General features: G+C 44.5%; 1 protein-coding gene across 4 annotated transcripts; it reads right to left on the reverse strand.

Moving 5' to 3' along the window:
- Positions 1-803: 803 nt before the first annotated feature.
- On the reverse strand, positions 804-24,115 carry AIFM1 (apoptosis inducing factor mitochondria associated 1). Of its 4 annotated transcripts, none has more exons than XM_033137402.1 (17): positions 23,951-24,114; positions 17,652-17,779; positions 16,319-16,412; positions 15,888-15,917; positions 14,933-15,057; positions 14,706-14,836; positions 13,390-13,480; positions 11,875-11,959; positions 11,657-11,733; positions 10,457-10,565; positions 8,630-8,737; positions 6,798-6,886; positions 6,218-6,358; positions 3,954-4,096; positions 1,952-2,076; positions 1,386-1,582; positions 804-1,080 (listed from the first exon to the last, which is right to left on the reverse strand). In XM_033137402.1, the coding sequence occupies exons 1-17, from the start codon at positions 24,021-24,023 to the stop codon at positions 1,009-1,011; spliced, it is 1,818 nt and encodes a 605-aa protein (XP_032993293.1). In that variant the 5' UTR covers positions 24,024-24,114; the 3' UTR covers positions 804-1,008. The 4 variants fall into 4 exon arrangements, with proteins under 4 accessions (XP_032993293.1, XP_032993292.1, XP_032993295.1 ...); XM_033137401.1 differs by lacking the exon at positions 17,652-17,779 and adding an exon at positions 20,980-21,122 and having other exon boundaries at positions 23,951-24,113; XM_033137404.1 differs by lacking the exon at positions 15,888-15,917 and having other exon boundaries at positions 23,951-24,115.
- Between the last annotated feature and the right edge of the window lie 119 nt (positions 24,116-24,234).

A 24,234-nucleotide genomic window follows, 5' to 3' on the forward strand; every position in this document is an offset into this window, starting at 1 on the left:
TTGCTTCAGCACCAAGGTTCTCCAAATTACTTCACCCTGTTTTACAGTGCTAGAAGATAGATTCAACACCAATTTATTGGGAAACTTTTGTTGCATGCCATCAGCAGCGAAACCAAACCTGCTCCTTGTATATTTTTTTAGGGGGGGGGTTCAAGAAAAGGAACATGAAAACCCTCAACCTGAAAATAACTCCTTTTGTCTCTACCCAAGAAGCTCCCTGCTCCCCTTCAGCTTTTGAGAAAAGAAGGTGTTACCCCCTTGCTGTTAAAAGGCAAAGGGATTTCCCTGAGACTCTCCAGTGTTCATTCTCTCAAGCCTCCCCTACAGCCAGAGGGGAAGCAAATATGGACAGAAAGTGAGGAGGAGGATGTTACCAACTCTGATCATCTCTTGCCATTGGCCATGCTGGCTGAGGCTGATGGGAGTTGGAATCCAACATCAACATTTCGCACATCCAACAAATCCAACATTTCCCATACTGTTGCAGCTGGTCTCTGAAGCTCCTGATTTTCACTCCTACCCAGCAGTTGTTCCCTCTCAAAGGCTGGTGTCAGAAAGGAGTGGCTTGTTTTACACCGTGACTGCCCAACCTCAACCTTCACATGACCATTGCTCAGTGCTTTTTCCCCAGGGGGTACTCAAGAGTATGCAGTACAAGCACCTCATTTTGTTGTTGTTTCAAAAGTGTGGCACTTATTGGAACAACTTCATGGTGAGTACCAACACCTATTTCTCTAGAAAGAAAGAAAAGCATTGCCAGTGTCCAATCAGCAGCAGGGAGGTTACCAGGAAACAGGCCCCGGTTGCTATTTAGAATCCAGTTTAATTCATGGTGCAAAGAGAGCCCAAGTCTTGGGCCATTACAAACATTCACAAATATTCACACATACTGTGGTGGGCAGGACAGGGAGGGGGCACACAAGCAGACAAGCTCACGCAGCCTGGTGCCTAGGCCTTCATCTCTCCAGTTTCCAAATGCATCCCAGACTGAGGCTTTGGGCGGGACACTCATTCCTCATGAATGTTGAAGAGCTTGGCAACTTCGTTGAGGTCAGCGTGCTCTTCCCCATCCTTGATGATCTGCAAGAGAAATAAAGCCACTTCTGCCTTGTGTTCATTTACCTGCTATGAGCCTACACTGTTCAGCTGAAGCTCCTGAACTGCCACTTAACTCCACTCTGCTATCAACCTCCATGGGGTGTCCTTTTTGAAAAGCTTCCCGCCCCCGAGCCAATCTCAGCACTGCTACTATCTCAGAAAACAGATTAGATGCAAAGCAACATACTTAATCTGCAAAACCTGGGATGAGATACAGTAACGGCAGCCACATGGGTGTTGACGATACACCCCACGAATAAACCGGCCCCCAGACTCATGCTGCTTACCTTTCGAGCAATTGGCATCCGGTTAAAAATGTTCCACAGAACAATTCCCACCACCACTTTATCCCTGAGGTAGAAAATGACGCCTTTCCCGTAGTCCTCTCCCTGCTGTGGGGCCTGCAGGCTGGAAGGCGAGGCGGCCGAGACCTTGAGCTCTGGTGCTTCTAATTCCGTTTCACTCTCAGAGCGGATTCCAGTTCCTAGAATAAACTTGGTCTTAGCCCTGTGCACAGCCCGTTGGGCTCCCCTCTCCTGCCTCCCTGCCAGGGTCCCCCAACCTGTGGCCCTCCCTATGATGGTGGACTACAACTCCCATCAGCCCATGTCAGGATGGCTAATGGCCAGGGGTGATGGGAACTGTAGTCCAATATGGAATGACACAGATTGCCTACTTCTGGGGATAATCCTTAGCAGACTGCATTTCACTCCAAGGGAGAAATCAAAAGCTATCCCTATGAGAGGGGGAAAAAACACTTCCTCCAACCCAAGATGACTCTTTTATGAATCAACCAGTGGAAAAACTGAAGCCAAGTCCCCAAGCATAGCATGGTTAAGGAGCGAAGTCTCACCTGATTCCTCTGTGGCTGATCTTGGGGTGTCCTTTGCTGTTGCTTTAGCAAACACTCCCACAGTGGGCAAGCTGCCATCCACAAGACCAATAGCTTCATAGCCAACATCCGGGCCCAGATCACTCCTAAAGAACCAAGCAAAGACAGTAAGGGCTAGCTCAGAAATCCAAGGCAGGTTGTGACTGGCTTTCTCAAAGCACAAAGAAAGAATGACTGAACACAGAGAGGCTCTGCAATATCTTGAATATAGCCCAGGAAGGTTGGCATGTCTTTAAAAAACACACCCAATTGCATCCATGTTTTTATAATGTGGGCTGAAAGCAATGTTTTGGATTACAAGAAAAACAAAATGCTGTCACAGGTATTATGTCATTGATTGTTTTTAGATGCATTCATTCTACTCATGTGAACATGTTTTTAGCCATATGTGTTTTATCCGTATTTCATTTTTGTGAGCTGCCATGATTCCCAGTTCTATGGTAGGTAGATGACAGACAGATAGACAGACAGAAAACTCATGGGAAGTAAGGGGCAGGGGTAAAAGTGCCATCCACAGAAAACCCAACAGATATCCAAAGCTGCCTCATCCAGGTCAACTGCTGTCCACCAAGCCTAGAACTGTCCACTGTAACTGGTAGTGGCTGTCCAGGATCTACTGTAACAGACTTTCCCTATCAACTGCTACCTGAGATCCTTTAACAGGTAATGCTGGATTGAACCTGTAGCACTCCCTGCTCAACCATTTTGATGCCCTAAGAAGTAGAACTTTCCTCTTTATTTTAAATAAAAGCTGACGCATCAAGGACACTAACCACCACACCAAATCCTAGTTCGGCAGAATATGTACAGCTTTTCGTTATAGCAGTCCCTTCTAACTTGGTGCTCTCCAGATGCCGTTGGATTCCAACACCCATCAGCTGCATCCAGCAGGGCCAATAGTTAAGGATGGTGGAAACTGTAGTCCAACAGCAACTGAGATGCGCCATGTTGGCTACTCCTGCATGTAGCAGAGGTAGGAGCCTTGGGAGAGATGTCTGGAATTCTGAGATGAGGAAAGGAATATTCCATTTCATATTGCAAGGGGTGAGGAATAAAATAATAATAATAATAATAATAATAATAATAATAATAATAATAATAATAAAGTATCCTAGAATTAAGAAAGAAATTAAGAAACCTCTCCTTGCTTTCTACTTGTGTGTTGTTGGGTGCAGGTTTTTTGTTTTTGTTTGTTTTGTATATTAAAAAGATAAAGGGACCCTGACCATTAGGTCCAGTCGCGGACAACTCTGGGGTTGCGGCGCTCATCTTGCTTTATTGGCCGAGGGAGCCGGCGTACAGCTTCCGGGTCATGTGGCCAGCATGACCAAGCCACTTCTGGCGAACCAGAGCAGTGCACAGAAACGCCGTTTACCTTCCCACAGGAGCGGTACCTATTTATCTACTTGCACTTTGACGTGCTTTCGAACTGCTAGGTGGGCAGGAGCAGGGACTGAGCAACGGGAGCTCACCCTGTCTTGGGAATTTGAACCGCCAACCTTCTGATCGGCAAGCCCTAGGCTCTGTGGTTTCTCAGTCTACAGCCTAACCATCTTATCCCCACCTTATTCTATTCTCAGATGAACATTTAGGATGTGACACAGCCATTTAGGCTCCTGTAACAGAGCTTGTGCTTTTTGTGGCAGCTTTTCCACACTGCCAGCAATGGTCCTTAGTGCATACTTAAGTGCATAAAGTCCCATGTTCAGTTCCCAGTATCTCGTACCAAGGATCTCAGGCACAAACACAGGGGGAAGATACCTCTGCCAGAGACCCCAGAGAGCCACTTTCTATCAAGAGCAGACAATACTGGGCCAAATGAACCAACAGACTGAAGTTAATATGAAAGGCAGATTCTATGACTTTGCTACACCAAGTTGGTGCAAATGCAGCACGTTGAAAAGGTCCAGGAAGATCAGCTAAACCTGAGCAAAATCAGACAGAACAAGAGAATCCACATTACCAGAACATGGACTGGTGCCAATATGGCTTTGCTGCTCCCGTCATGTTCTCTCCTGCCAGCCTTCCGCTCACCACAGCGTGATCATGGTGCTCCACACGCCGCCTGCCTAGCTTCATGTCATAGAAGCAAGCAGCATCCCCTGCCTGGGAAAGGTGCAAAGGGTGAGGACTGGGCAGAGAAAGGTCAAATTAATGAGAGATTTATCAGGTCCTTCAAAGCACCACAGTGGCTTCAATCTGGGCATTGTTGGTCTCCAGCTGGGAAAGGTGGCCTGAAACTCTTTTTAAGAATGCTTGCAGCGTTGGTGGAGATGGAAAAAGAGGAGATGGACTTTTGGAGAGTGATTAAAATTAGAGCGAAATGAAGCTGTCCCATATTCAGTACTGAATATGCTGCTGGTCACAGTCAGGAACCCTTAGCTATTTTCTTTTGGGGGTTAGGAAATTTATAGCACGATGAGAACCAGAAGCTTAACTTTCTTCCCTTTAAATGGGAACAGTTTCTCAACATCCCATGCACATTACTAGATTCCATGCCAACAAGCATGCCATGCTCCTTTAACCCCTGCTCCTCAAAAGCAACATGCTTGGATGTTCCTTCCAATTGTCATCATCCAGAGGTAGAGAAAACAGCCACTGGGCACTCCTCCATTGTGATTAGATAAAAACAGAGCTTAATCTCCCCCACTTCCTCCAGCAACCAATATCCATTGCTGAGACCATTCAAGGGAGAAACAACTGCGGCCACCTCATTGTACTTAGACCCAGGTCCATGACCTGCTGAATTACTGTCTGGCATACAGGTGTGAAGAGTTTTGGAGGAAAATTAAGACAGTCTAAAAACAGACTTCTCCAACCTGATTGCCTCCAGATAGTTGGGACTCCATCTCCCATCGGCCCCAGCCAGCAAGGAAGATAGGAGTTGTACAGTAGTACAAGAACATCTGAAAGTCTCCAGGTTAGGAAACACTGGTTGAAACTATATCCAAAACAGACTGCTGTTCAATTTCCAAACCCTTTCCACCTTTAGAACAAAGTTCTGAGGCACTGGACCATCCAAGGAGAGAAGCAGAGACAGGGCAGGGGAACCACTGATTTACAGACACAGTAAAACAGATCACAGAGTGATGGATAAATAATTGGGGGTGGGTGGAGAGGGCAAAACTGTAAGCAAGTGGATTATTCTTCAGGTCATTTATAAGCATAATGTTCATGATGTGTATGTAAAGCTAGTTCTCTTTTGTAAACCACATTGGGAGAGCTCTGCCCTGGAAAGCTGCATGTATGTAACCACTTTAAATAATAATTGCTGTTCTTATTATACAAGTGTTCCCCACCCCTTAAGCATGATTGATTTGTGCGTGGTACTGGGAAATAATTGAACAATTATTTCAAACTTGGAAATGGTGGGAGAGAGCTGGAGAGTCCTGGTGGCTCTCTGACAAAAGTCACTGAAGAGTTCAGTGAGGGTGGATGTAGCCCCCAAAAGACCGGAGGCACAGCAGGGATTTGTATTGGCTGCTCAGCCTCCTTGCCTAACAGCCAAAGTGCGGGGTGGCTCAGGAGCAGCACTGCTTTCCCGCGCATCCTCCAGCTATCCCCAGAGCTTCAATTCCAGTTATAGATACTTTTGGATACAGTATTTTTTTGTATGGATTGAAGAGAGAGTGGCAGAGGTGTTTAAAGAGTGTTTAGGGTGCTCCCCAATTTATGCAATTTCACTTATGTGCACAGGGCCCCAGAACATAACCACTGCATTAAGTGGGGAGTTGCCTATACTAAATCTTTACAGCTGAAACTCGAAAAATTAGAATATCGTGGAAAAGTCCATTTATGTAAGCAATTGTTTTCATGAGCTACTGGAGTTTAATATATGAGATAGACTCATGACATGCAGAGCAAGATATGTCAAGCCTTTGTTTGTTATAATTGTGATGATTATGGCGTACAGCTGATGAAAACCCCAAAGCTGAAATTGTTAATTTGGGGTTCTCATCAGCTGTACGCCATAACCATCACAATTATAACGAATAAAGGCTTGACATATCTCGCTTTGCATGTCATGAGTCTATCTCATATATTAGTTTCACCTTTTAAGTTGAATTACTGAAAGAAATGAACCTTTCCACGATATTCTAATATTTCAAGTTTCACCTGTATATTCAGTGAACTCTCCAGCAGTTCAAGCCCATTCAGACACTCTCTCCATACATACGTACATACATACATACATACATACATACATACATACACAAACACACTTACCACCCAGATATTGGAGCGAGCCTGGAGCTCTGCATTGACCCTAAAGCCCCCGAAGTCTGAGTCCACCTCCAGGCCAGCTGACTTGGCCAGTTCAACATTGGGCTCCAGGCCCACAGCTGCCACAATGTGATCGGTCTCCACCTGAGTAGCAGAAAAAGCAGACCATTTTTTAATTCCTCTGAAACTACCTGCACTATGTGACTGCCAACACTTAGAAGTCTTAGCCCCGAAGTGCTTACAGTCAAAAATTTGACAGAGAGGAGAAAGCAGAGGAAAAGGAGTGAAGCAGGAGTCAGCTTAACGGATGGAGAGGGGAAAGTATGCATTTACTTCAGTTACACTGACTTAAGTTGGTTTCAGTAGGGAGCAGGAACCGAGGGTTGAGTTATATTATGATCACGATTCACTCCTTTTGTGCGCAGACAGACACACATAAACATAAGAAGCAGGACATGATCACAATAGCACTCCCCTCCTGTGGTTTCCAGCAAAGTATTCACAAGTGTTATACTGGCTCTGCCAGTGGAGGCAGAACATGGCAAAGGCAGGTGATCCATCTTGTCACGTGCCCAGTACTCACTTTCCTTCCATCCTTCAGTCTTATTTGCAGCCGGTTTCCAACAACAGATACAGACTTGACAATGGCATTGGGCATCACATTCACTCCCTCTGCAAGTAAAGCACAGAAAACAACTACTGCCTGATGGCAGGAGGCAGAGAGATGCAGTGGAGAAAGACAGCAATGCTAGGGCTCCCAGATGTCTGCATTTTTCCAAACATTACTGGGATTTCAAAGGTGGAATTGACATCTGGGGGGAATTTCCAAAAGGTGGTGCTTCATCCTGGATCTTAGGCAGGTCAATCGGCAGGTGTTTCAGGCAGCACAACAACTTTGGGATCTTCTTTTTTTAAAAAAGCTCAACAACTTTTTTAAAAGAGAAAAGACACAGCAGCAGGGTTGGTCAAGACCTGGACGGCATCCAGCTCACCTCAGGGGAGCAAAAGGAACAGTACTGGTGCCGCAACACCTTCGATTTAAAGCTTGTCATCAATAACTTGTGGGCCAGGTTTGCTTCCCCCATGCTCATTGTAATTGCTAGCACTGCACTCTTGCCTGCCACCTTTCCTTTCAATACCGGAAGTGTGCACATGGACGCTAATTTTATGAGCGAGTGCCTCTACATGCCTTGACTTCCTGTTCTTCCCCGGTCCATTTGTGCTTTCATATCTATTAGGCTCATCAGCCTGCAGGCAGGGACTGTGGCATTTTAATAAATCTGTGCAAACTTTAGGAGCTTCGTAAACTAAGCATGCAGGGATGGAACAGGAGTGCCACCAACCATTACAACGCAGCAGAAAGAGAGAAGGTGGGGGATTAGAATAATAGTATTTTAGAGCTGGAAGAGACCACGATGGCCATCAAGTCCAACCTCCTGAAATGCAGGAATCTTCTGCCAAATGTGGAGCTCAAACCCATGGCCCTGAGATTATGAGTCTCATGCTCTGCCAACTGAGCTATCCCAGCTTTTGCTTAAGGGGCAACATTAACAGCTGAGGCAGAAAGAGACTTGGCAGGACAATTACAGAGGCATGGCAGGCTGGGATGGAGTTTACAAAAAGGGATCTTGCCTATGGTTATAGCTGACAGCAGGGAGATCAAAGGAGGGGTTGCAATGCAAGTTGCACAGAAGTGGGGAAGCTTTTTAAGGCAAGGGCCACATTCTCTCCAGGGTATGGTGGGGGGAGTTACATACCAGCAGACATTTGCTTTAATTCTGTTTCTGCCAGTCCGACACCCCCCCCCCCCTAAAAAAATCTTTTTCTTTCTCATGGCTCAACACAGAAACAGAACTGGCTCACCAGGAGAGGAACACAGCACTTGCTCCTCATTCCTGCAAGTTGCTGGAAGAGATGAGGTGAGACTGCAGCTGGGTGGGAATCTGCCGCAAGCCGGATTCAGCCTGCACAACAGCAGTTCCCCACTCCTGAGCTGCAGGAAGGAGCTTACACCTGGCTGTCCAAAGAGCGAAAATGCAGAGTAGCAATTGCACAGGGAGTCAGAATGCAGATGCTAGGTGGCTGTTTTGGATGTAAGTGGCAGGACAGATATGCTTTAAGCAGCTAGGAAAATGTGCCATGGCCATACTGCAGGCATGAAATAAGGATGTTGGGATGGCAAGCCTCAGCTCTGCCTCCTAGGATCAAACTGCAGAGCTGCCTCATCACACAAGGACTGTGGAACAGAAAGATGGCTTGGAGACAATTCTCATGCAAGTCTTCCTGCTGACAGGCTGTTGCAGCCTCAAAATCAGGCCATGTCAGTCCACAGCCCAGGCTGACATGTGTCTGGGTGCTTAAGGATAGCCTCCCAACAGCTCCAGCACAAAGGCAGAAAAGGGGGGGGGGGCTTACCTCGCCTGACTTTGTTGGTGGTCCAGTGGCTCAAGTACTCAGGAAGAACTTTGCCCATGTTGCCATTCTCTGGGAACATCTGGATCACTTCTAGGCCCATTGACTGTGCTGCAAAGGGAATTGGAGAGTGTGGGCTACAATTTGTTTTAGGGCATAATTCAAAGTGCTGGTTTAAGCCCTAAGGCCTAGGAGCAGAGTACATGAAAGATTGTATTTCTCTCATTTAAACCTGTCCGTGATTTAAGAGGCCCTTCAGGTGTCCCCACCTTCACAGAGTAAGCAGGAAGAGACCTGGAAAAAGGGTCTTTTCTGAGCTAGCACCCATAAACCATAAAATTAAAAGTTGGAATGTGTGTGAGAAGGGTTGAGCAAGTGAAGGCTATGTTTGCAAGGGAACCACGAGAGAAGGATGGCATCACATGTACACAGGACTATAGCTGTAATTAGAAGGAGGCAAAAGATAAGAAAGTTGTTATGGCTTGCGATTAAACCAGTGGAAGCTATGGACATAACAAAAAGGCTTGTGCTTTTTTTCAAATTTGGGATGCCACCCTTCAACTACTTGCTGGTTCAGGTTGTGTTGCACCGGCCTTGCAACATCTAAATAAAAATCCTGCTTGACTGACAATAGGTGTTTGGGTTCTATTGGCTGTCCAGGCTGAAACCACAGGCTATTGGGTATGGAATCCAAAATTCCCCCAACAGCACCATCAGTGTTAGCTTTTGGCATTGTGTCACTAGAATTCGCTGATCGTTTGGGGGGTATCATTTTACAATTTTCTCAATTTGCAGGAAGACTGCAGATGTTCGCTTCCATTGCGTTATCTTCCCTTTCTATCTTCAGTGCTGATGCTTTCTGATACTGTTGCTTCTTGATGCTGCATGCATGCATGCGTGACAGATTCATTGTAAGACACCTTGGGAGCAAAAGACCAAGAGGTGGCATATGAATATTTAAACACCTGTGCATGCGTGCGCACACACAAGACTGAGGCTGGGAACAAGATTAGTCACAGCAAAAGCCAGTAAATGCATGTACTCCTGCTTTCTTTTATGCCCAGCAGACTTCTGCACACTCAAAAGTGAGAAACTCCTCGAGGCTGGTGTCTGTCTGCTTGGTTTCCTGAGAAATTGGTCACATCAGCACTTAGGCAGGGCTGTTGTGCTCCAAGCTCCCAGAATCACCTATGCAGGAGAGTAGAACTTCGGTGTCTTGAGAACAGCCACATTTAATACATTAACAGCATTCTAGTCTTCGTAACTGCAGAAGAGAATTGGGGGGGGGGGGAGTGGCTGGGCAGCCTCTGGTGCAGTTTCAGAACCTGGGAAGATATAAGCTGGACCTCCAGTCATCAGCAGTGAGGATGGAGGGCTAAGAAGCCAGTCATTTTTTTAAAAGGACAACAGACATAGTGCAGCTAGTCTACAATTAACTTTAATAGTTCTCAAGAGAGTGTGTCACTCAACAACAACTAAGGAGTAAATCAAAAGGCAAAAATTTGAACATGGGCACATGAGCAGAACGTGTGAGATTTTACATGCTGCCAAACTGACCTGATTGCAGTGACAACAATCCAGACCTGATTGATTCATTCAGAGCAAGGCAACTCATTGTGTTTATTCTACTACTCTCATTTCTAAGTCCTTGCATTGTGGCAGAGTGGTTTAAAATTCTTGCCTTGTTCATCACCACAGCAGTAGGTTTGAACAGGGAGTAAGAGTGGTTTAGCCAAATAAGCTTGATGATCCAGTGGCTATTTATACCCTAGTCTCACACTCTCAACTCCTGCTCTTTGAGGACTCTCACTAATCAGAGGTCACACTTACCTCTTCGCCCCAAAGCACAGGCTAACTCACTACCCAGGAAACCACCGCCAATAATGGTGACTGACTTGACTTCTCTGGAAATTTTCTCCAGTGAACGGAAATCTTCAACCTGCAAGGAGACAGGGGAGCATTTCAGTGGTTCTCTTTAGTCCGTGATAGTAACAGTGTCCCTGCTCAGTACATTAATCAGAAAAGTTCTTAGTTTATAGTTTCTCACTGAGACCAGTGAGCTACAAGGTGAGCAGAGGACCTAGGAGCCCATTCTCCTTTGGTATTGCTTGAGGTCTACAGGTAACACAAGACAGGGATGTGGGCTTTCCATAACCAACAGGTGAGAATCTGCTGTTCACTCAAATTGTGACTGAGCAGTGCAAAAACTACAAATCCTCCCCCCCATTTTTTCAGTTCAATATCCACACCCCATTTTTTCCTTCTAAAGAAACCTTCTAAAAGCAACATAGCAAAAACAGATACAATATCAACACAATAAAGCAAAACAAGAGAAGACATTATCAAACATTAAAGTCAATGCAAGCTAAGCTAGAAGTTTGAAGGAAAGCCAAGCATTTGTTGTCTGTTACTAGTTGATTTGGTAACTATGAAAACTCTTGTGGACAAGATTTCAATCCAAATTAAATGGGGCACAGAACCTGTTCTTTGCGGATGATAGTCTAGAAAAATGTTTTTCATTTGCTGCACATTTTTTCATTTTTTAAAATGTTTTTTTACGTTTTTAAATGTTTGTGATTTTTTCCAATGTTTTTAATACGTTTCTTTTAAATCAACTGCACTGTTCCAACCACTTTGTTGTTTGCCACCCTGGGCTCCTTTGTGAGGAAAGCAGGATAAAAATTAAAACTCTCTCCCTCTCTCTCTCTCCGCACTCACAAACTCAGGAAAAACAACACATGAAAGACACTTGCATCTAATGTTATAAATTTGGGGTGGCAGGGAGGCAGAGAAGAAGACAAGGAAAAAATGAGAAATTGCTCTGGAATTTTCTGATATCTTCCATATCTTGAGGTGTTCAAGAAACACTAGTGCCTGTCTGCTTTGCATTTTTTCTTTGTTTTTTTTAATATGCTTTTTAGTGGGGAATTAATAAGCTTTCAGTTCAATACAATTTCTTAAAAACAAGTCCCATTAATAAGCATAAATTCATCACGGCAACTGGTGGATGAATTGTTGGTCATGGTTTACCTTCCGGAAAAGGGTGACCCTCTGCTGCACCTCTTTGCCTGCCCTCTCAATCACAGGAAGATTCCTTGGAGAACCACCTGAAGACACAAACGAAATACCAAAATCACATCTAGGCAGAATATCAGAGCCCTCTGGCATCTTGGCTAATACTTCAATACACCCCCATGTCCACCCAGTGTAGACTGAAAGAGAAAAAGCAGCAGCCTCCACATCCTAACCTGTGGCAATTAAGCACTTGTCGTAGGAGATCTCTGCACCGTTGTCAAGTTTCACTATGTTGCCTCTGATGTCCATGTGGACCACCTGCAAGTCAAACACAAGCTCATGTTTCACACAGAAATGAGTGAGCACACAGAACCTGAGCATCATTCCCTAATGCAGCCTTTCTCAATCTTTCCCAGATGTTGTTGGGACTACAACTCCCATTATCCCTGACCACCAGTCCTACCAGCTAGGGATGATGGGAGTTGTAGTCCAACAATGTCTAGGGACCTAAGGCTGGGAGGAGCTGCCCTAATAGATAACCTTTGCATGCCAGTGGTGTGTGGGGCCAGAGGCAAAGTGGGCAGAGCCAGTGTGGTGTAGTGGTTAAGAGCAGTAGACTCATAATCTGGTGAACCGAGTTAGCATCCCCGCTCCTCCACATGCAGCTGCTGGGTGATCTTGGGCTAGTCACACTTCTTTGAAGTCTCTCAGCCTCACTCACTTCATAGTGTGTTTTTTGTGGGGGAGGGAGGGAAAGGAGAATGTCAGCCGCTTTGAGACTCCTTCGGGTAGTGATAAAGCAGGATATCAAATCCAAACTCTTCTACTCTTCTTCTTCTGTACAGCTGGCTTCATTCAGCCATGCAAAAGCCAAAGATTCCCATTCCCTCTATCTCTACATTCAGGCAAACAGGGTGCATCACTGCAGTTCAAGGATGCATTCCAGCCAGGAAAACACACACACAAGGAGCATAAAAAGAAGGGCTGGTATGAGTCATGGCCTGTGGGGGGGGGGCTAAACAGAGAGGCTTGGAGGGCCAACATTGCTCCCAAGGCCTGAGGTTCCTCATCCTACATACATCATCTTGAGAGGACCTCCAATGGGCTCCCTTGACTTGGGTGACAATAAGAGAAATGGAGGCAACCACTGCTATGGAACAAACTATCCATTGCCTGGTGCCAATTCTTATCTTCTGGCACCAGGCAAGCCCTTTTTAATTTTTGCATGGCTTTTAACATTTCTCCTCCCTAGGAACATAGGAAACAACCTTAGGCCAAGTCAGGCTAATGATCTATCTACACATTGTCTATGCACTGACTGGCAGCAAAAGCCCTCTACCATTTCCAACAGAGGTATTTCCCAGCCTGACTCGGAGACTTAACCTGTGACCTTCCACAGCCAACATATGCACTCCGCCAATGAGCTACGACCCTTCTGCCAGCCCCCTGCTAAAATTGGGTGTAATGCTGTTTTATATACAGCAGCATCTCTTTCAGTTTTGACACTGATTGGATTTGTTATTGATTCTGCTTTGGTTTCAAGAAATAAATAAAGGAGAGGATATAAATCCTTTCAGATACGGTACTGATGAAACAGATGTAATTTCTTTTTTACTGTATGTGTGAAATGTGTAATGATTTTAATTCTTTTTTTAATGTATGATTTGAATATTTAATAAAGATTAATATTTTTAAAAAAAAGAAAAAGAAAAGAAAAAAGAAACAGATGTAATCAATGCTACACTAACCTTCCTTCCAGTGAGGACGGCCACTCCACCATTCTCTAAGTGAGGCAGGTCACATGCAGATACATAGAAAGAAGGTGGCTGGAAGTATATACTGCAGTGGGGTGATAAATAAGAAGGGAGAAAGTGATGTTCCACTCTAAGTAGCCATTACCTTCAGACTTGCTTCCTCCCATGTATACCTCCACATGCTCAAACCCAGCAGTGACCAATGTGGTCCCCTCCAGATGCTGTTGGATGAAATTTCCCATCAACCCTGACCACTGGCCCTGGGGCTGTTGGGTTTTGGTAGTCCAACAATGTCTGGAAGACCCTACACTGCTTATTCCTGTTTTAATATCCTGCTTCAAAGTGCTTGCACTACTCTCCTCAAGTTAGACAGCTGAAGATTAGGACTTCTGGGTAGTGATACCCTCTGGGTGGAATTCACTGCCCCATGAGGCCAACAAAAGTCAATCCTTGATGAATATTTAAAAGCAGGTAAAATCTTAGTTAGGAACAACACTTGCTGCTTGAGACTGGCTGCTGCTGTTATTTTATTGTTGTAGGTTATTATTATGCAGGGTGCCCATTTTTATTGTGCTTACTGTTGAATTATTATATCATTCAATGGGTCATAAGCTGCCTTGAGAGCCCTTAGCTTTTGGTCAACAAAATTGGACAAAAATACTAAACTGCACATTAAACTTAAAACTCAAAAGCAATTCTTGGGGAAAATACCAGAATCCTTCATGCCAGGGATGGGTTGACCTCATACTTTTTTTAAAACACAGAATCTTCATGGTCCACCAGCATGTTTTAAAGGTACGAAGTAAGCAATTCACAATCTCTCAATACTTAAGCCGTAACTGATCTGTGTTGAGCAATCCTGAGTATACACTCTTGCTCAAGGGCATATAATGAGCCATGCTGGACCAAGAGCCAAGAGGTCCATCACTGTTTGCAAGGATCCCGGCAACGAGCAGGTCTAGGAGCCAATGCCCCAACCTGGAGATAAAAACCCAACTTTTTTGCTCCAAATTTATTCAATGGGGAAAGAGCTGCAGCACTTGAGGGAGGAGGTACCTCAGGAACAGCTAGCAAATCCATACAGGGAGCAGGGAACAGAAAGATTTCAACCAGCAAAGTAAAGAGCTCTGACCAGGCATTTAGGGACCTATTCTGCACCACTCATTGCCAAGCAGGAACATGAGGCACCTATTTGGGTGACAGCAGATACTTTCCAGGGCATTGCTTTGGATTCCAAGTCTCAAACCCTCACATTATCATTTTGGCACATTTTGGGGGAATACGTAGTGAGGGAGGAACAAGAAACCCACCTCCTCTGTTTACCATTCCATTGCTTGAACCTCAGCGTTTCTGGGACATCTGGGTCATCTGAAAACCACAGTTCTTTGGAAAGTGGCGGCCGCATGTATGGAAGTTCAGGGTCTTCAGACACAATCAGTACCTTGGACACGAGGCAGTGGAAATATTTACCTCAAGAACCTCAACAAGTACAAGAAAATTTGACGTCGCAGCCAAACTCTGTGCTTCTGTCACTTACCCTGGCCCCAGGATCTCGAGCTCGGATGGATCTGGCTGCAGCAAAAGCAGCAGTGCCTCCACCAATTAGGAGGAAAGGAGCATGGGACGGAACTTCTGGGCGAGAGGCTGCTTCTGTTTCTTGGGCTGCAAGCAACAGATAACCAAGTGGACAGTGAAGGCAACCACAAAGGTACACCCGAACAGAAAAAGGTCTCTCATCCAAAATAAACAGAAAGGGGAAAGAGCTAAGTCTCCTCTCTCTGCCTGAGAACAATTTTAATATCGAACAAACAATATTAGTGTGTAATATAGTGACTTCATGTATTCAAAATGCATCTGATATTTTTGTTGTTGTAATCCTCAGAACACCCCTATGAAGTAGGTCAATAGTGCCACCCACAGATTGGAAATGAGGGGCTGAAGCTGAGTTACCTAAAACCACCTAACTCCAACTCCTATCAGCACAATAAACCATCAGGTGTGATGTGAATTGTAGCAACACCTGGAGGGCCACAGGTGCTCTGCTTTACTAAAACTTAGCAAACCCTCCAAAATAATGGTGGTCACACCAAAGAAACAAACAGGGTCAGCCTAAAGCTTAAATCCCGGGTTAAATTCCGACATCACCATGTAGGGATAGGAAACCCTGGAGAGCAGGAGATAATATTAAGCTAGACAGATCACTGCTCTGACTCTGTAGAAAGCAGCTTCCTGTATTCGCAGTAGCATCAAAACCACTCCAGGATCACAAGCCAAAGCACAGGGGCAAAATACAGAACTTTCCTAGGGGACCCCAAAAACGTCTCTTCCTTCCTTATGATCCAAAATAGAAGAGCGGACAGCAGCTCCATCATAGCCTCCACTGCAGCATTTATTTCCGAACCAGCACAAATTGTAAAAATAACACTATTCAAAGATACTTTGGTGGTGGTGGGAAGGATACAAAGTCTGTCTGTCTTGAAGCACTCTCTCACCTGCTGTGCTCTGGGAGGCAGCATCTGCTTCTGGAAAGAGAGGAGATGCAATTTGGAAAGCTGCCCTTTGCAGGTAAGCAGAACACAACTTCACATCACACGCAGATCAGGCCAACATGCTAATTTGATGGGGATGTCTGCTACAGCTAACAGAACAGGGTCGTATTTGCTCAGAATCTTACCGCTACAGGCCTATTTCCCCTCTGTTGACAGCTTCATTTCCTTACATGATGGTAAAACCTTTTTAAACAGCGAACCTCATTTGAACTCTCTTCTTTGCAGATCCCAGCTTGCAAACCTACACTTTATAGCAGGGACCTGCTTTGACTCCTATCAGCCCCAGCCAGCATGAACAGCTGTCAGAGGTGATGAGAGCTTGAGATCAACAACATCTAAAGGTTGAAGCAATCCTGATAAAGCTGGATACATACCTGACAGGGGTTTTGCATCCTGTTTGGGGCGCTGATCCATTGTTGCAATGCGCTCATTATACCGCTTTTGATCTTCTCTTAGTGTCTTGTACACCTAGACAACCAAACAGGTGACAATTTTGACATACATTGGGTTTATCTTTGCATTTACTGTTAGCTGAGCAATTGGCTTTCGTCCACCCGGCACACTCAGGAAAAGTGGCTTCATTCCAAGGAAGTAAAGCAAAAAAAGGGAAGCATCTGACTCCCCAGGGGAGGGCAGTGGGAACACATTTTATACAAGGATTGTGGGCTTGAAATGCAAGGGGGAATTTGAGAGTCCCCTTTTGCAGATGGGAGGGAATTTCTGCAACTCCAAGTAAAGGTTGCTACAGAGGACTGGCCAGGCTTAGATTCAGCAAACATATAAAGGTGCAGACAACTGAAAAACCTGATCTGTGGATCAGCAGCTACTGGCCTCAGGGGCCAAATCCAAATGTAGCTCCCTTAAGGCACCATCAATGCAGGGGCAAGACAACTGTGGGATGGGGGAAGCAGTGGCTGTGGTCTTGAGAGGCTAGATAAGTCTCAGCAGGCTAGTCGTACTCAAAGGTTGCCTCTAGTGAAAGTCGCTGCCAACTGGAGATATATTGCTGAGAAATAAGTTGGTTCAAAGTGTTCCTGTGGACTATTTCTTCCCCTCTCAACAAAAAGTAAATAAATAAAACCATGTATACTTCCCCAAAGGGGGGTCTGAAAAAGTAACAGGATACCCCAACTCCATGCAAAAAGTGAATTAAAGCATCTATTAGCAAAAAGCAAAAATAATACAAATATGAGGAAGAAGTGGGGGGGGAAGGAAAGTTAGCAATTGCTAAAAATGAAAAAGTGTGCAAGGTTCTTCTTAAACAGGTAGAAAATTATGTAAGATAAAAGAATAATGATGGAGAGACAGAGAGAGATAGACAGACAGACAGACAGAGAATCAACAACCATCAACACAAAAGCTGAGCCTTCAAAGACAGCAGGAGCAAAGACAAGCATCTGATTTACCACAACCAGAAACAGGAACTCCAAAGCCAGCCTTCCCCAACCTGGCACTCTCCAGATGTTTATCTGGACTCCCACTAGGCCAAGCCAACATGGCTGAAGGTCAGTACTGATGGGAGTTGTAGTGCAACAACAACAACTAGAGAGCACCAGATTGGAGAAGGTTGGAATAAAGCTCGATTTTATAGAAAGATTACTGGTAGGTTGTGAACATTTAAGTCTGCCAGCATGAAATGGCAAGCTTCAGTTATGTCATGCACCACCTACCAGCCCCAGCAACCAAACTCAATGGAAAGCAGCTTACATAAGCGCCTGCCCCTGTAACTGCTCCTCCTACAATTAAGGAGTACATTAGGTTGCTGCTGCCCTTGCCAGGAGCACCTGGAGACGTTAGCGATCTAGAAGGGGGTCTGAGATGCAGGCACTGCAAAACTGTAAAAGGAGACAGGGAGGAAAGAGAAGAGGGAAAGGAAGCAGAGAGCTCTGAGTATGAAATTAGGACACTGGATTATACAGATCTTGGGGTGAGCAAGGGCTATGTCAAAACAGTATGCTAAAAGACAGGTGTTCATTTATAGTAAAGAAAAGGACTCTTTTTATCCCTGATTCATTGCAGATTTAGCTTTGACCATGAAAAGAAAAAGCCTTGTTCAAGAACAGCCACTGCCCCCCCTCCTGCAGCTGAGGCATGTGAGAAGGTGAGGTCCGCACATAACATCTGCTGTTTCATGAAATTATTCTGCAGAAGAGAAAGTTAAAGCAGGTGTTTGTTTTATTCCCAGATGCCACAATTCTTCCCCATTACCACCAGCAGTTGCAAAGGTTCTGCTGCTTCTTTGGCTTGAGTCCTAAATATTTTGACATGATGATGGTGATGTATGAAGTGGCAACAATGCACAAGAGGTGCACACTATTCCAAAGGTCCTTTCCTATCATTCAAAATAAATGAGAGGCACACTCTGAATCTCCATCTAGTTGGTCTCTGAAATTATTCACATCCCTCTGTTCAAAGAATCCAGCATAATGTCTTCAGCTGGCAGGTAACTGTACATTTACACAATGCACTAGATTTACCCATGTCTCCACCAAAGCGGGTTTCAAACTGCCCACCCCATACCCTATACTGTTTTTTTTTAGAGGAGGAAGCACATACAAAGAGTAGAGTGTGTGCTTTGCATACACAAGTCTCCAGTTCAATTGCTGGCATCTACAGTTTAAAAAAGTATCGGGAAGTAAGTCATGGGAGATATCTCAGCCCCAAACCCTGGAAAATTGTCACCACTCAGTTGCCAAAACAATGGGCAGCTTACTAGGCCTCTTTTCATTTACAAGATCGGTTATTAGCTCCTCTGAAGAGTGTTTTAGGCTGTCCCCAGCAGTTTCCCTTTAGAAAATGATTTTGGTGTGGTTCCACGGGCAGATCCTCTGAATGGTTTGGGAAGCATCTGATGCTGCATAGGTGCTCAAGCTAAGAAGGGTTAGACTTTGGTCAGTCCCTGGGATCAGAGACCACTGGGAACCTCAGGTTAAAAGTGGCTAGTATAATAAATATTGCTTACAACAACATCTTTATATATTGTTTTGTTGTTTAGAATACCTAATGCTTTATATAAGCAAAGTCCAAGGCAAAAGCTTTCCTAGTAAAAGGGTTTCAACAAAGAGACAATGGATGACTGGTAATACCAGACTGGTAATAAGAGTGTGACTTGGTAATAGCCCTGGACAGATCAACTACTTGTCTGACCTAGTAAATATTTCTTACCCCCATTCTCCCCAGTGTCACAGTTCCTGGCAGCTACTCCCAAATCAGCACAACTCCAAAATAGCTGATCAGTAGTGGCACCAGTGGCTGATGCAGGATTTCACCAGGGTTGGGGGCAAAAAGAAGAGACACTGAATAATAGCAGCTTTTCTGTTTTAAAAGGGTCTCCAGTGGGCCATGGAAAGCTTGCTGAGATAGAGCAGCATCAAAGCAAGACAAATGAGCCAAGAACTAAGAACATGTTGCACAAACGCAATCAAAGCATCCTGCAGATCCTGACTGCTTAAAGACTCAGGGGTTCGATTCTCAGAGAACAGACAAACCAATTGTTCTGCTATCAAGTTCATGCACCAGGCTCATGTACCCATTCTTTCCTCAAAGTTTTCCAGTGATGGCCTGGAATCATGGTTTGAAATAGATTTCCAAATCTGTTTTGGAGGCAAACCATAGTTTGATTGAGTTGAACATAACAGCCACCCATGGTTTACTCAAACCAGGAAGGGAATCAGAGTGTGCAAGGAGTGCAACAAGTCTGAGATCTGATCCTGGTGACCAAACCATAATTTAAGAACCAAGCCAATTTTCCTTTTTTGCCCTCAGTTAAGTCCTGTTATTTAAGAATCTGATTTTAAATGATAATTCATAACTGATCTTCTTTTGAAAAAAGGGTATCGTGGGAGGAAAATTCTTAGACCAAATTTGCATATACCCAATCTCCAGGAATACCAGAATACCAAATCTGCAAGTTTCTTGGGAGACTGAAACAATGACTTTGTCTATTGTTAACGTCATAAGCTATGGCATTTACAGCATTCTACAATGCGTCTGGAAAGCAGCAAGAAACAGAATTCTCAAGCTAAGCAAGTGTATCAGCCTGTGTTTAGAGACATGCTCAGTGTATAATTATAATTATTATTATTAGTATTATTTATTTATTTATTTATTTATTTATTTATTTATACCCCACCATCTGGCTGGGTTTCCCCAGCCACTCTGGGCGGTTTCCAAAAGAATATTAAAATACAATAGTCTATTAAACATTAAAAGCTTCCCTGAACAAGGCTGCCTTCAGATGTCTTCTAAAAGTCTGGTAGTTGTTTTTCTCTATGACATCTGGTGGGAGGGCGTTCCACAGGGCAGGTGCCACTACCAAGAAGGCCCTCTGCCTGGTTCCCTGTAACTTCATGGCTTTGCATGGTGCAGACTTTGTGTCTTCACGCTTAAGCCCCCAAATAAACTTCTGCCAACTTTCCACTATGATGCAATAATTGCTAAACAAAACCTCTCCTTTACAAAAAATATCAGAATTCTTCCAACCAGCAAGAATAAACATAGAATTTCAATCTAGTTTCTGTACAAACTCAATACAGTGGTACTTTGGTTCCCGAACAGCTTGGATCCCGAACACCGCAAACCCGCAAGTGTTCTGGTTTGTGAATGTTTTCTGGAAGCTGAACATCTGTTTCAGCTGTCGGCATTGTTTCTGGGGCCAATCAGCCAATCAGAAGCCGTGCCTTGGTTTGCAAATGTTTTAGAAGTTAAACGGACTTCCAGAATGGATTAAGTTCAAGAACCAAGGTACCACTGTACAGCAGACAAAGTAGACATTTGCTTATGTGTATATAGTGTTTGCCCTTCTGGTGAGATAACTGAAACAATGAGAGAAAAGGTTAGCTTTTGAGCCAGGCCTAACTTTGCTCCTTTAGGGTATTAAGAACCCTGTGAGATTTTGCAGACGGAGAAGAGAAGCACATAAACAGAGATGAGAAGCAGGAAGAGCAGAAACCAAAGGAGAGCTTAGAGGAGAAATGACCACCGTGTAGCAGGAGACATGTTGCTGTTTTCTTGACCATCAGGCCTTTCTACTTACATAGGCCCCTGCTCCTAAGGCGGATAAGCCCACAAGAAAGGCAAAGACAGTATTTTCGCCTTTGCCTCCCGGAACACCAGAACTAGTCATTTGTCTGCTCAGCTGAACTTCTAAGGGAACTTTCCATCGCTGAAAGAAGTTGCCTGGAAACACAATTTGTTAGGAGGGAGAATAGTCAACAGTGTACCTTAACACACTAGCTAAGTTATAAATTTGACAGTTGAGCAATCTACTTGTTTCACAGCCAGTGCTACATTGGTACTAAAATTATTTCACTGAGACCCCAAAAGATAAATATTGAGCTGTTTACCCTCTAATGCAAAGCACAAAGGTGGGGCTCGAATTTAAAATAAGGGGCTCAAGGTGGCTCACAACAAGGTTCCTCCTCTTCTCCCCACCCCCACCCCCTGGTCTCTATATTCATAATCACTTTGCGATGAACGTTAAGTTGAGAGACAAGGGCCACATTAACACATAATACCGGTAGATATTCTGGCTTACCGTGGTTTATTGTGAATGTGAAATAGGCAGGTACACATGCTGTCCCATCACTCCCACTTTAGTCTACCCTGGGGCAAGCAGGATAAGCAAACCAGGAAACCTTGGCTCCCTGTTATGCCTGAACCAAGAATCATGGTTTATAGCTCCCTAAGAGGCCATGATCTCCAAACCATGCCTTCAGGTTGGCTAGCAATTATGGCTTGTTAGGAAGCAACAAAGAGCAATTGCTTCAACACCTGTACTTTGAAACTCCCTGCCTATTGCTATTAGGCAGGCACCATCACTATAATCTTTTACAGGCTTGCTGAAAAATTTTTGTTTCAATCTTATACCTATCATATGCAATCATATACATGTATATTAGCCACACTCAGTGATACTTCCTCCCAGGCAAATGTGCAAAGTTACTTCGTCAAATTCAGTTGGCAACTGGGTTCAGCAGCATACACTCAAAGGTACCAATAGTAATCTGTACTAATCATCACTGAGTAATCATCACTGGCTACTCTGAGGCCACAACTTAGAACCATAGCAAGCTTTGAGGCCACAGCTAAGAACTAAGTTTAACACCAACTAAAAGCATTGATTGACAACTTGGCATTCCATTCCTGTCCATAGGCAAGTGGACTGATTTTCAAAAACAAGAGTAACTGTTCATAAGCACCCATTAACTTCTCCCTGTTACTAAGTCACCTAACATTACAAACCTGTAATAATTTTTACTCACCTGCTTTGTACTCATAAGGGACATTGCTCTTGTGAGTGAAAAAAACAGACTGGTTTGTTTGTTTGTTTGTTTGTTTAAAGCAGGCTTAAAAGTGCAACAAACATGTGAAGGAGTGGCAGAGAGCACTCTGTCTGTCCTTCATCAGCTTGCTAACTCGCCTATGTGGAATTCCTGATCCAATACAAGACTGCTTCAGCTGTGATTTGACACCTTCAATGACATAAAGGTTAAGTAAATGGGAGTCTGTTTTCCCCATCATGCCTACTACAATTTAGTCACATGAGTTTTGCAGCCCAAGTCTATGCAGAGTTAAGGTATTCCTAAGATCACTGAAATCATTGACTTTAAGCACCATTAATCTGTACAGAATCAGACTTTTTAGCAGAGAGAGATGCAGAGAGCTAAACTTTAAATATTCCAGCATCCCCACTCACTTCTTTCTTCATTACTATAACCACATTTTACTTGAAAACAGAAGAAGCTACAACTAACACACACTCCATTCCTCAACAATCAACAGGGAAGTTGCACCAAAATGATTTCAGACTTATTTCCAGGAAAACACTTTTATAATTGACCAGGTAGAAATATAGGCTTACATTCTTGATTTCAGAAGTGAGATCATTTTAGTAATTCAACAGCCAAATATCTACACTGACCAATTAGTTAGATGTATGAACACGTCAAGTGCTGGGTTCTTCTTGAAATCTTTCATTTGATTTACCAACACCAGTAGGGTGTGTTGACTCTAGGCACTGTACTTTGATATTTGCCCATTTAGGTTTACCAAATTCTCTAACCAATTTGAAAATAAATAAATAAATGTTCTCCAAAAATGTAGGCTATTAACATATGGTTGCCAACAAAAGCTTTTTAGAACGTAAGCAAAGGCACCGACCTGACTCAGGTCTGCTCCCGGGTCCCCCTCTACTGACTGAAAGATGCCCACGCAACGCCGGCAGATGAAACAACAGTAATAATTGGTTGCAAGACCTATAACGCTACCTTTTAGGATAGAAAAGTGAGTTCCATTCACTTGGAAAGATCTGGAATTTTTGTTGTTGGCAGCCATCTATTTCAAGAGACAATGGAATGTCCCTTGGGAATGAAATGGGTAGCTACATATCTGTACTTTACACATGCTTATTACTTAATTAATAAGCCCCACTGAAATCAGCAGGGATAACTTCCAGGTAGACCTGTTTGGGAATATTAGGTTGGTCCTCGTTTTTTATTTTATTTTAAGAGCTTTGGGGGAGACTTGACATGCACAGCAACCTTTGCAGAAGTATAGCGTCATAACGACCCATAAACTTCCTTGGAATAAAGCGTCAGTTTCGCATTGCCTTTGTGCATTATGCGGTACCTCGGGTTTTGTTTTTTTTTTTTTTTTTTGTTTAGCTGGCAATTCCATCCTAAATAGCTCTCCTTGGTCCACCCCCAACCCGAGAATCAAAGCAGGTGGAACTGATTTTCTTATGTGGGCAATTTCGTAGCTACAAGTTGTGAACATGTTTCCTACGTTCAGAATTAGCGTGTGTGTGTGTGTGTGTTTAATGTACCCTAAAAACAAAGACATGTAATTTATGGCAGTCGTACTGCCGCAAAGGAAGCACTGAACCCATTTTCCCGAAGAGGAGACTGAGGGACTTGGAAAGACCTTCTGGAGATTCGCACCCCCCCACACACACACACCTGCCCTGCCTTCCCCTTTCAGGCCACGCCGGCGAAACCCCCACTCACCTGTTCCCGCACGACCCCGTGACCTTGGGCCCAGCGCCCGCACTAGCCTGGTAGCCACGCGGCAGCGGAACATGATGGCGGCGGCAACGGGCACCGACCCGACTCAGGTCCGCTCCCGGGTCTCCCCCTCTACTGACTGAAAGACGCCCGCGCAACGCCGGTCTCCCTGCGCACGCGTGTTCCCTGTCAGCGCGCGCCGCCGCTCTAGGACTCTGTGACTCTACGGCAAGGGGGAGGGGCGCCTGGGGAGGGGCGTGGTCTCCTTGTCCTCCGGCGGCGGCGCC

This window comes from Lacerta agilis, chromosome Z, assembly GCF_009819535.1.
Source record: "Lacerta agilis isolate rLacAgi1 chromosome Z, rLacAgi1.pri, whole genome shotgun sequence".
Taxonomy (NCBI): domain Eukaryota; kingdom Metazoa; phylum Chordata; class Lepidosauria; order Squamata; family Lacertidae; genus Lacerta; species Lacerta agilis.

Coding starts and splice junctions, on each gene's coding strand:
- AIFM1 (XM_033137401.1), bottom strand. CDS start 24,023: ATGTTCCGCTGCCGCGTGGCTACCAGGCTAGTGCGGGCGCTGGGCCCA. Junction 14,837..14,932: donor CTCGAGATCCTGGGGCCAGG/GTAAGTGACAGA, acceptor CTCGTGTCCAAG/GTACTGATTGTGTCTGAAGA. Junction 11,960..13,389: donor CCGTCCTCACTGGAAGGAAG/GTTAGTGTAGCA, acceptor TTTGACTTGCAG/GTGGTCCACATGGACATCAG.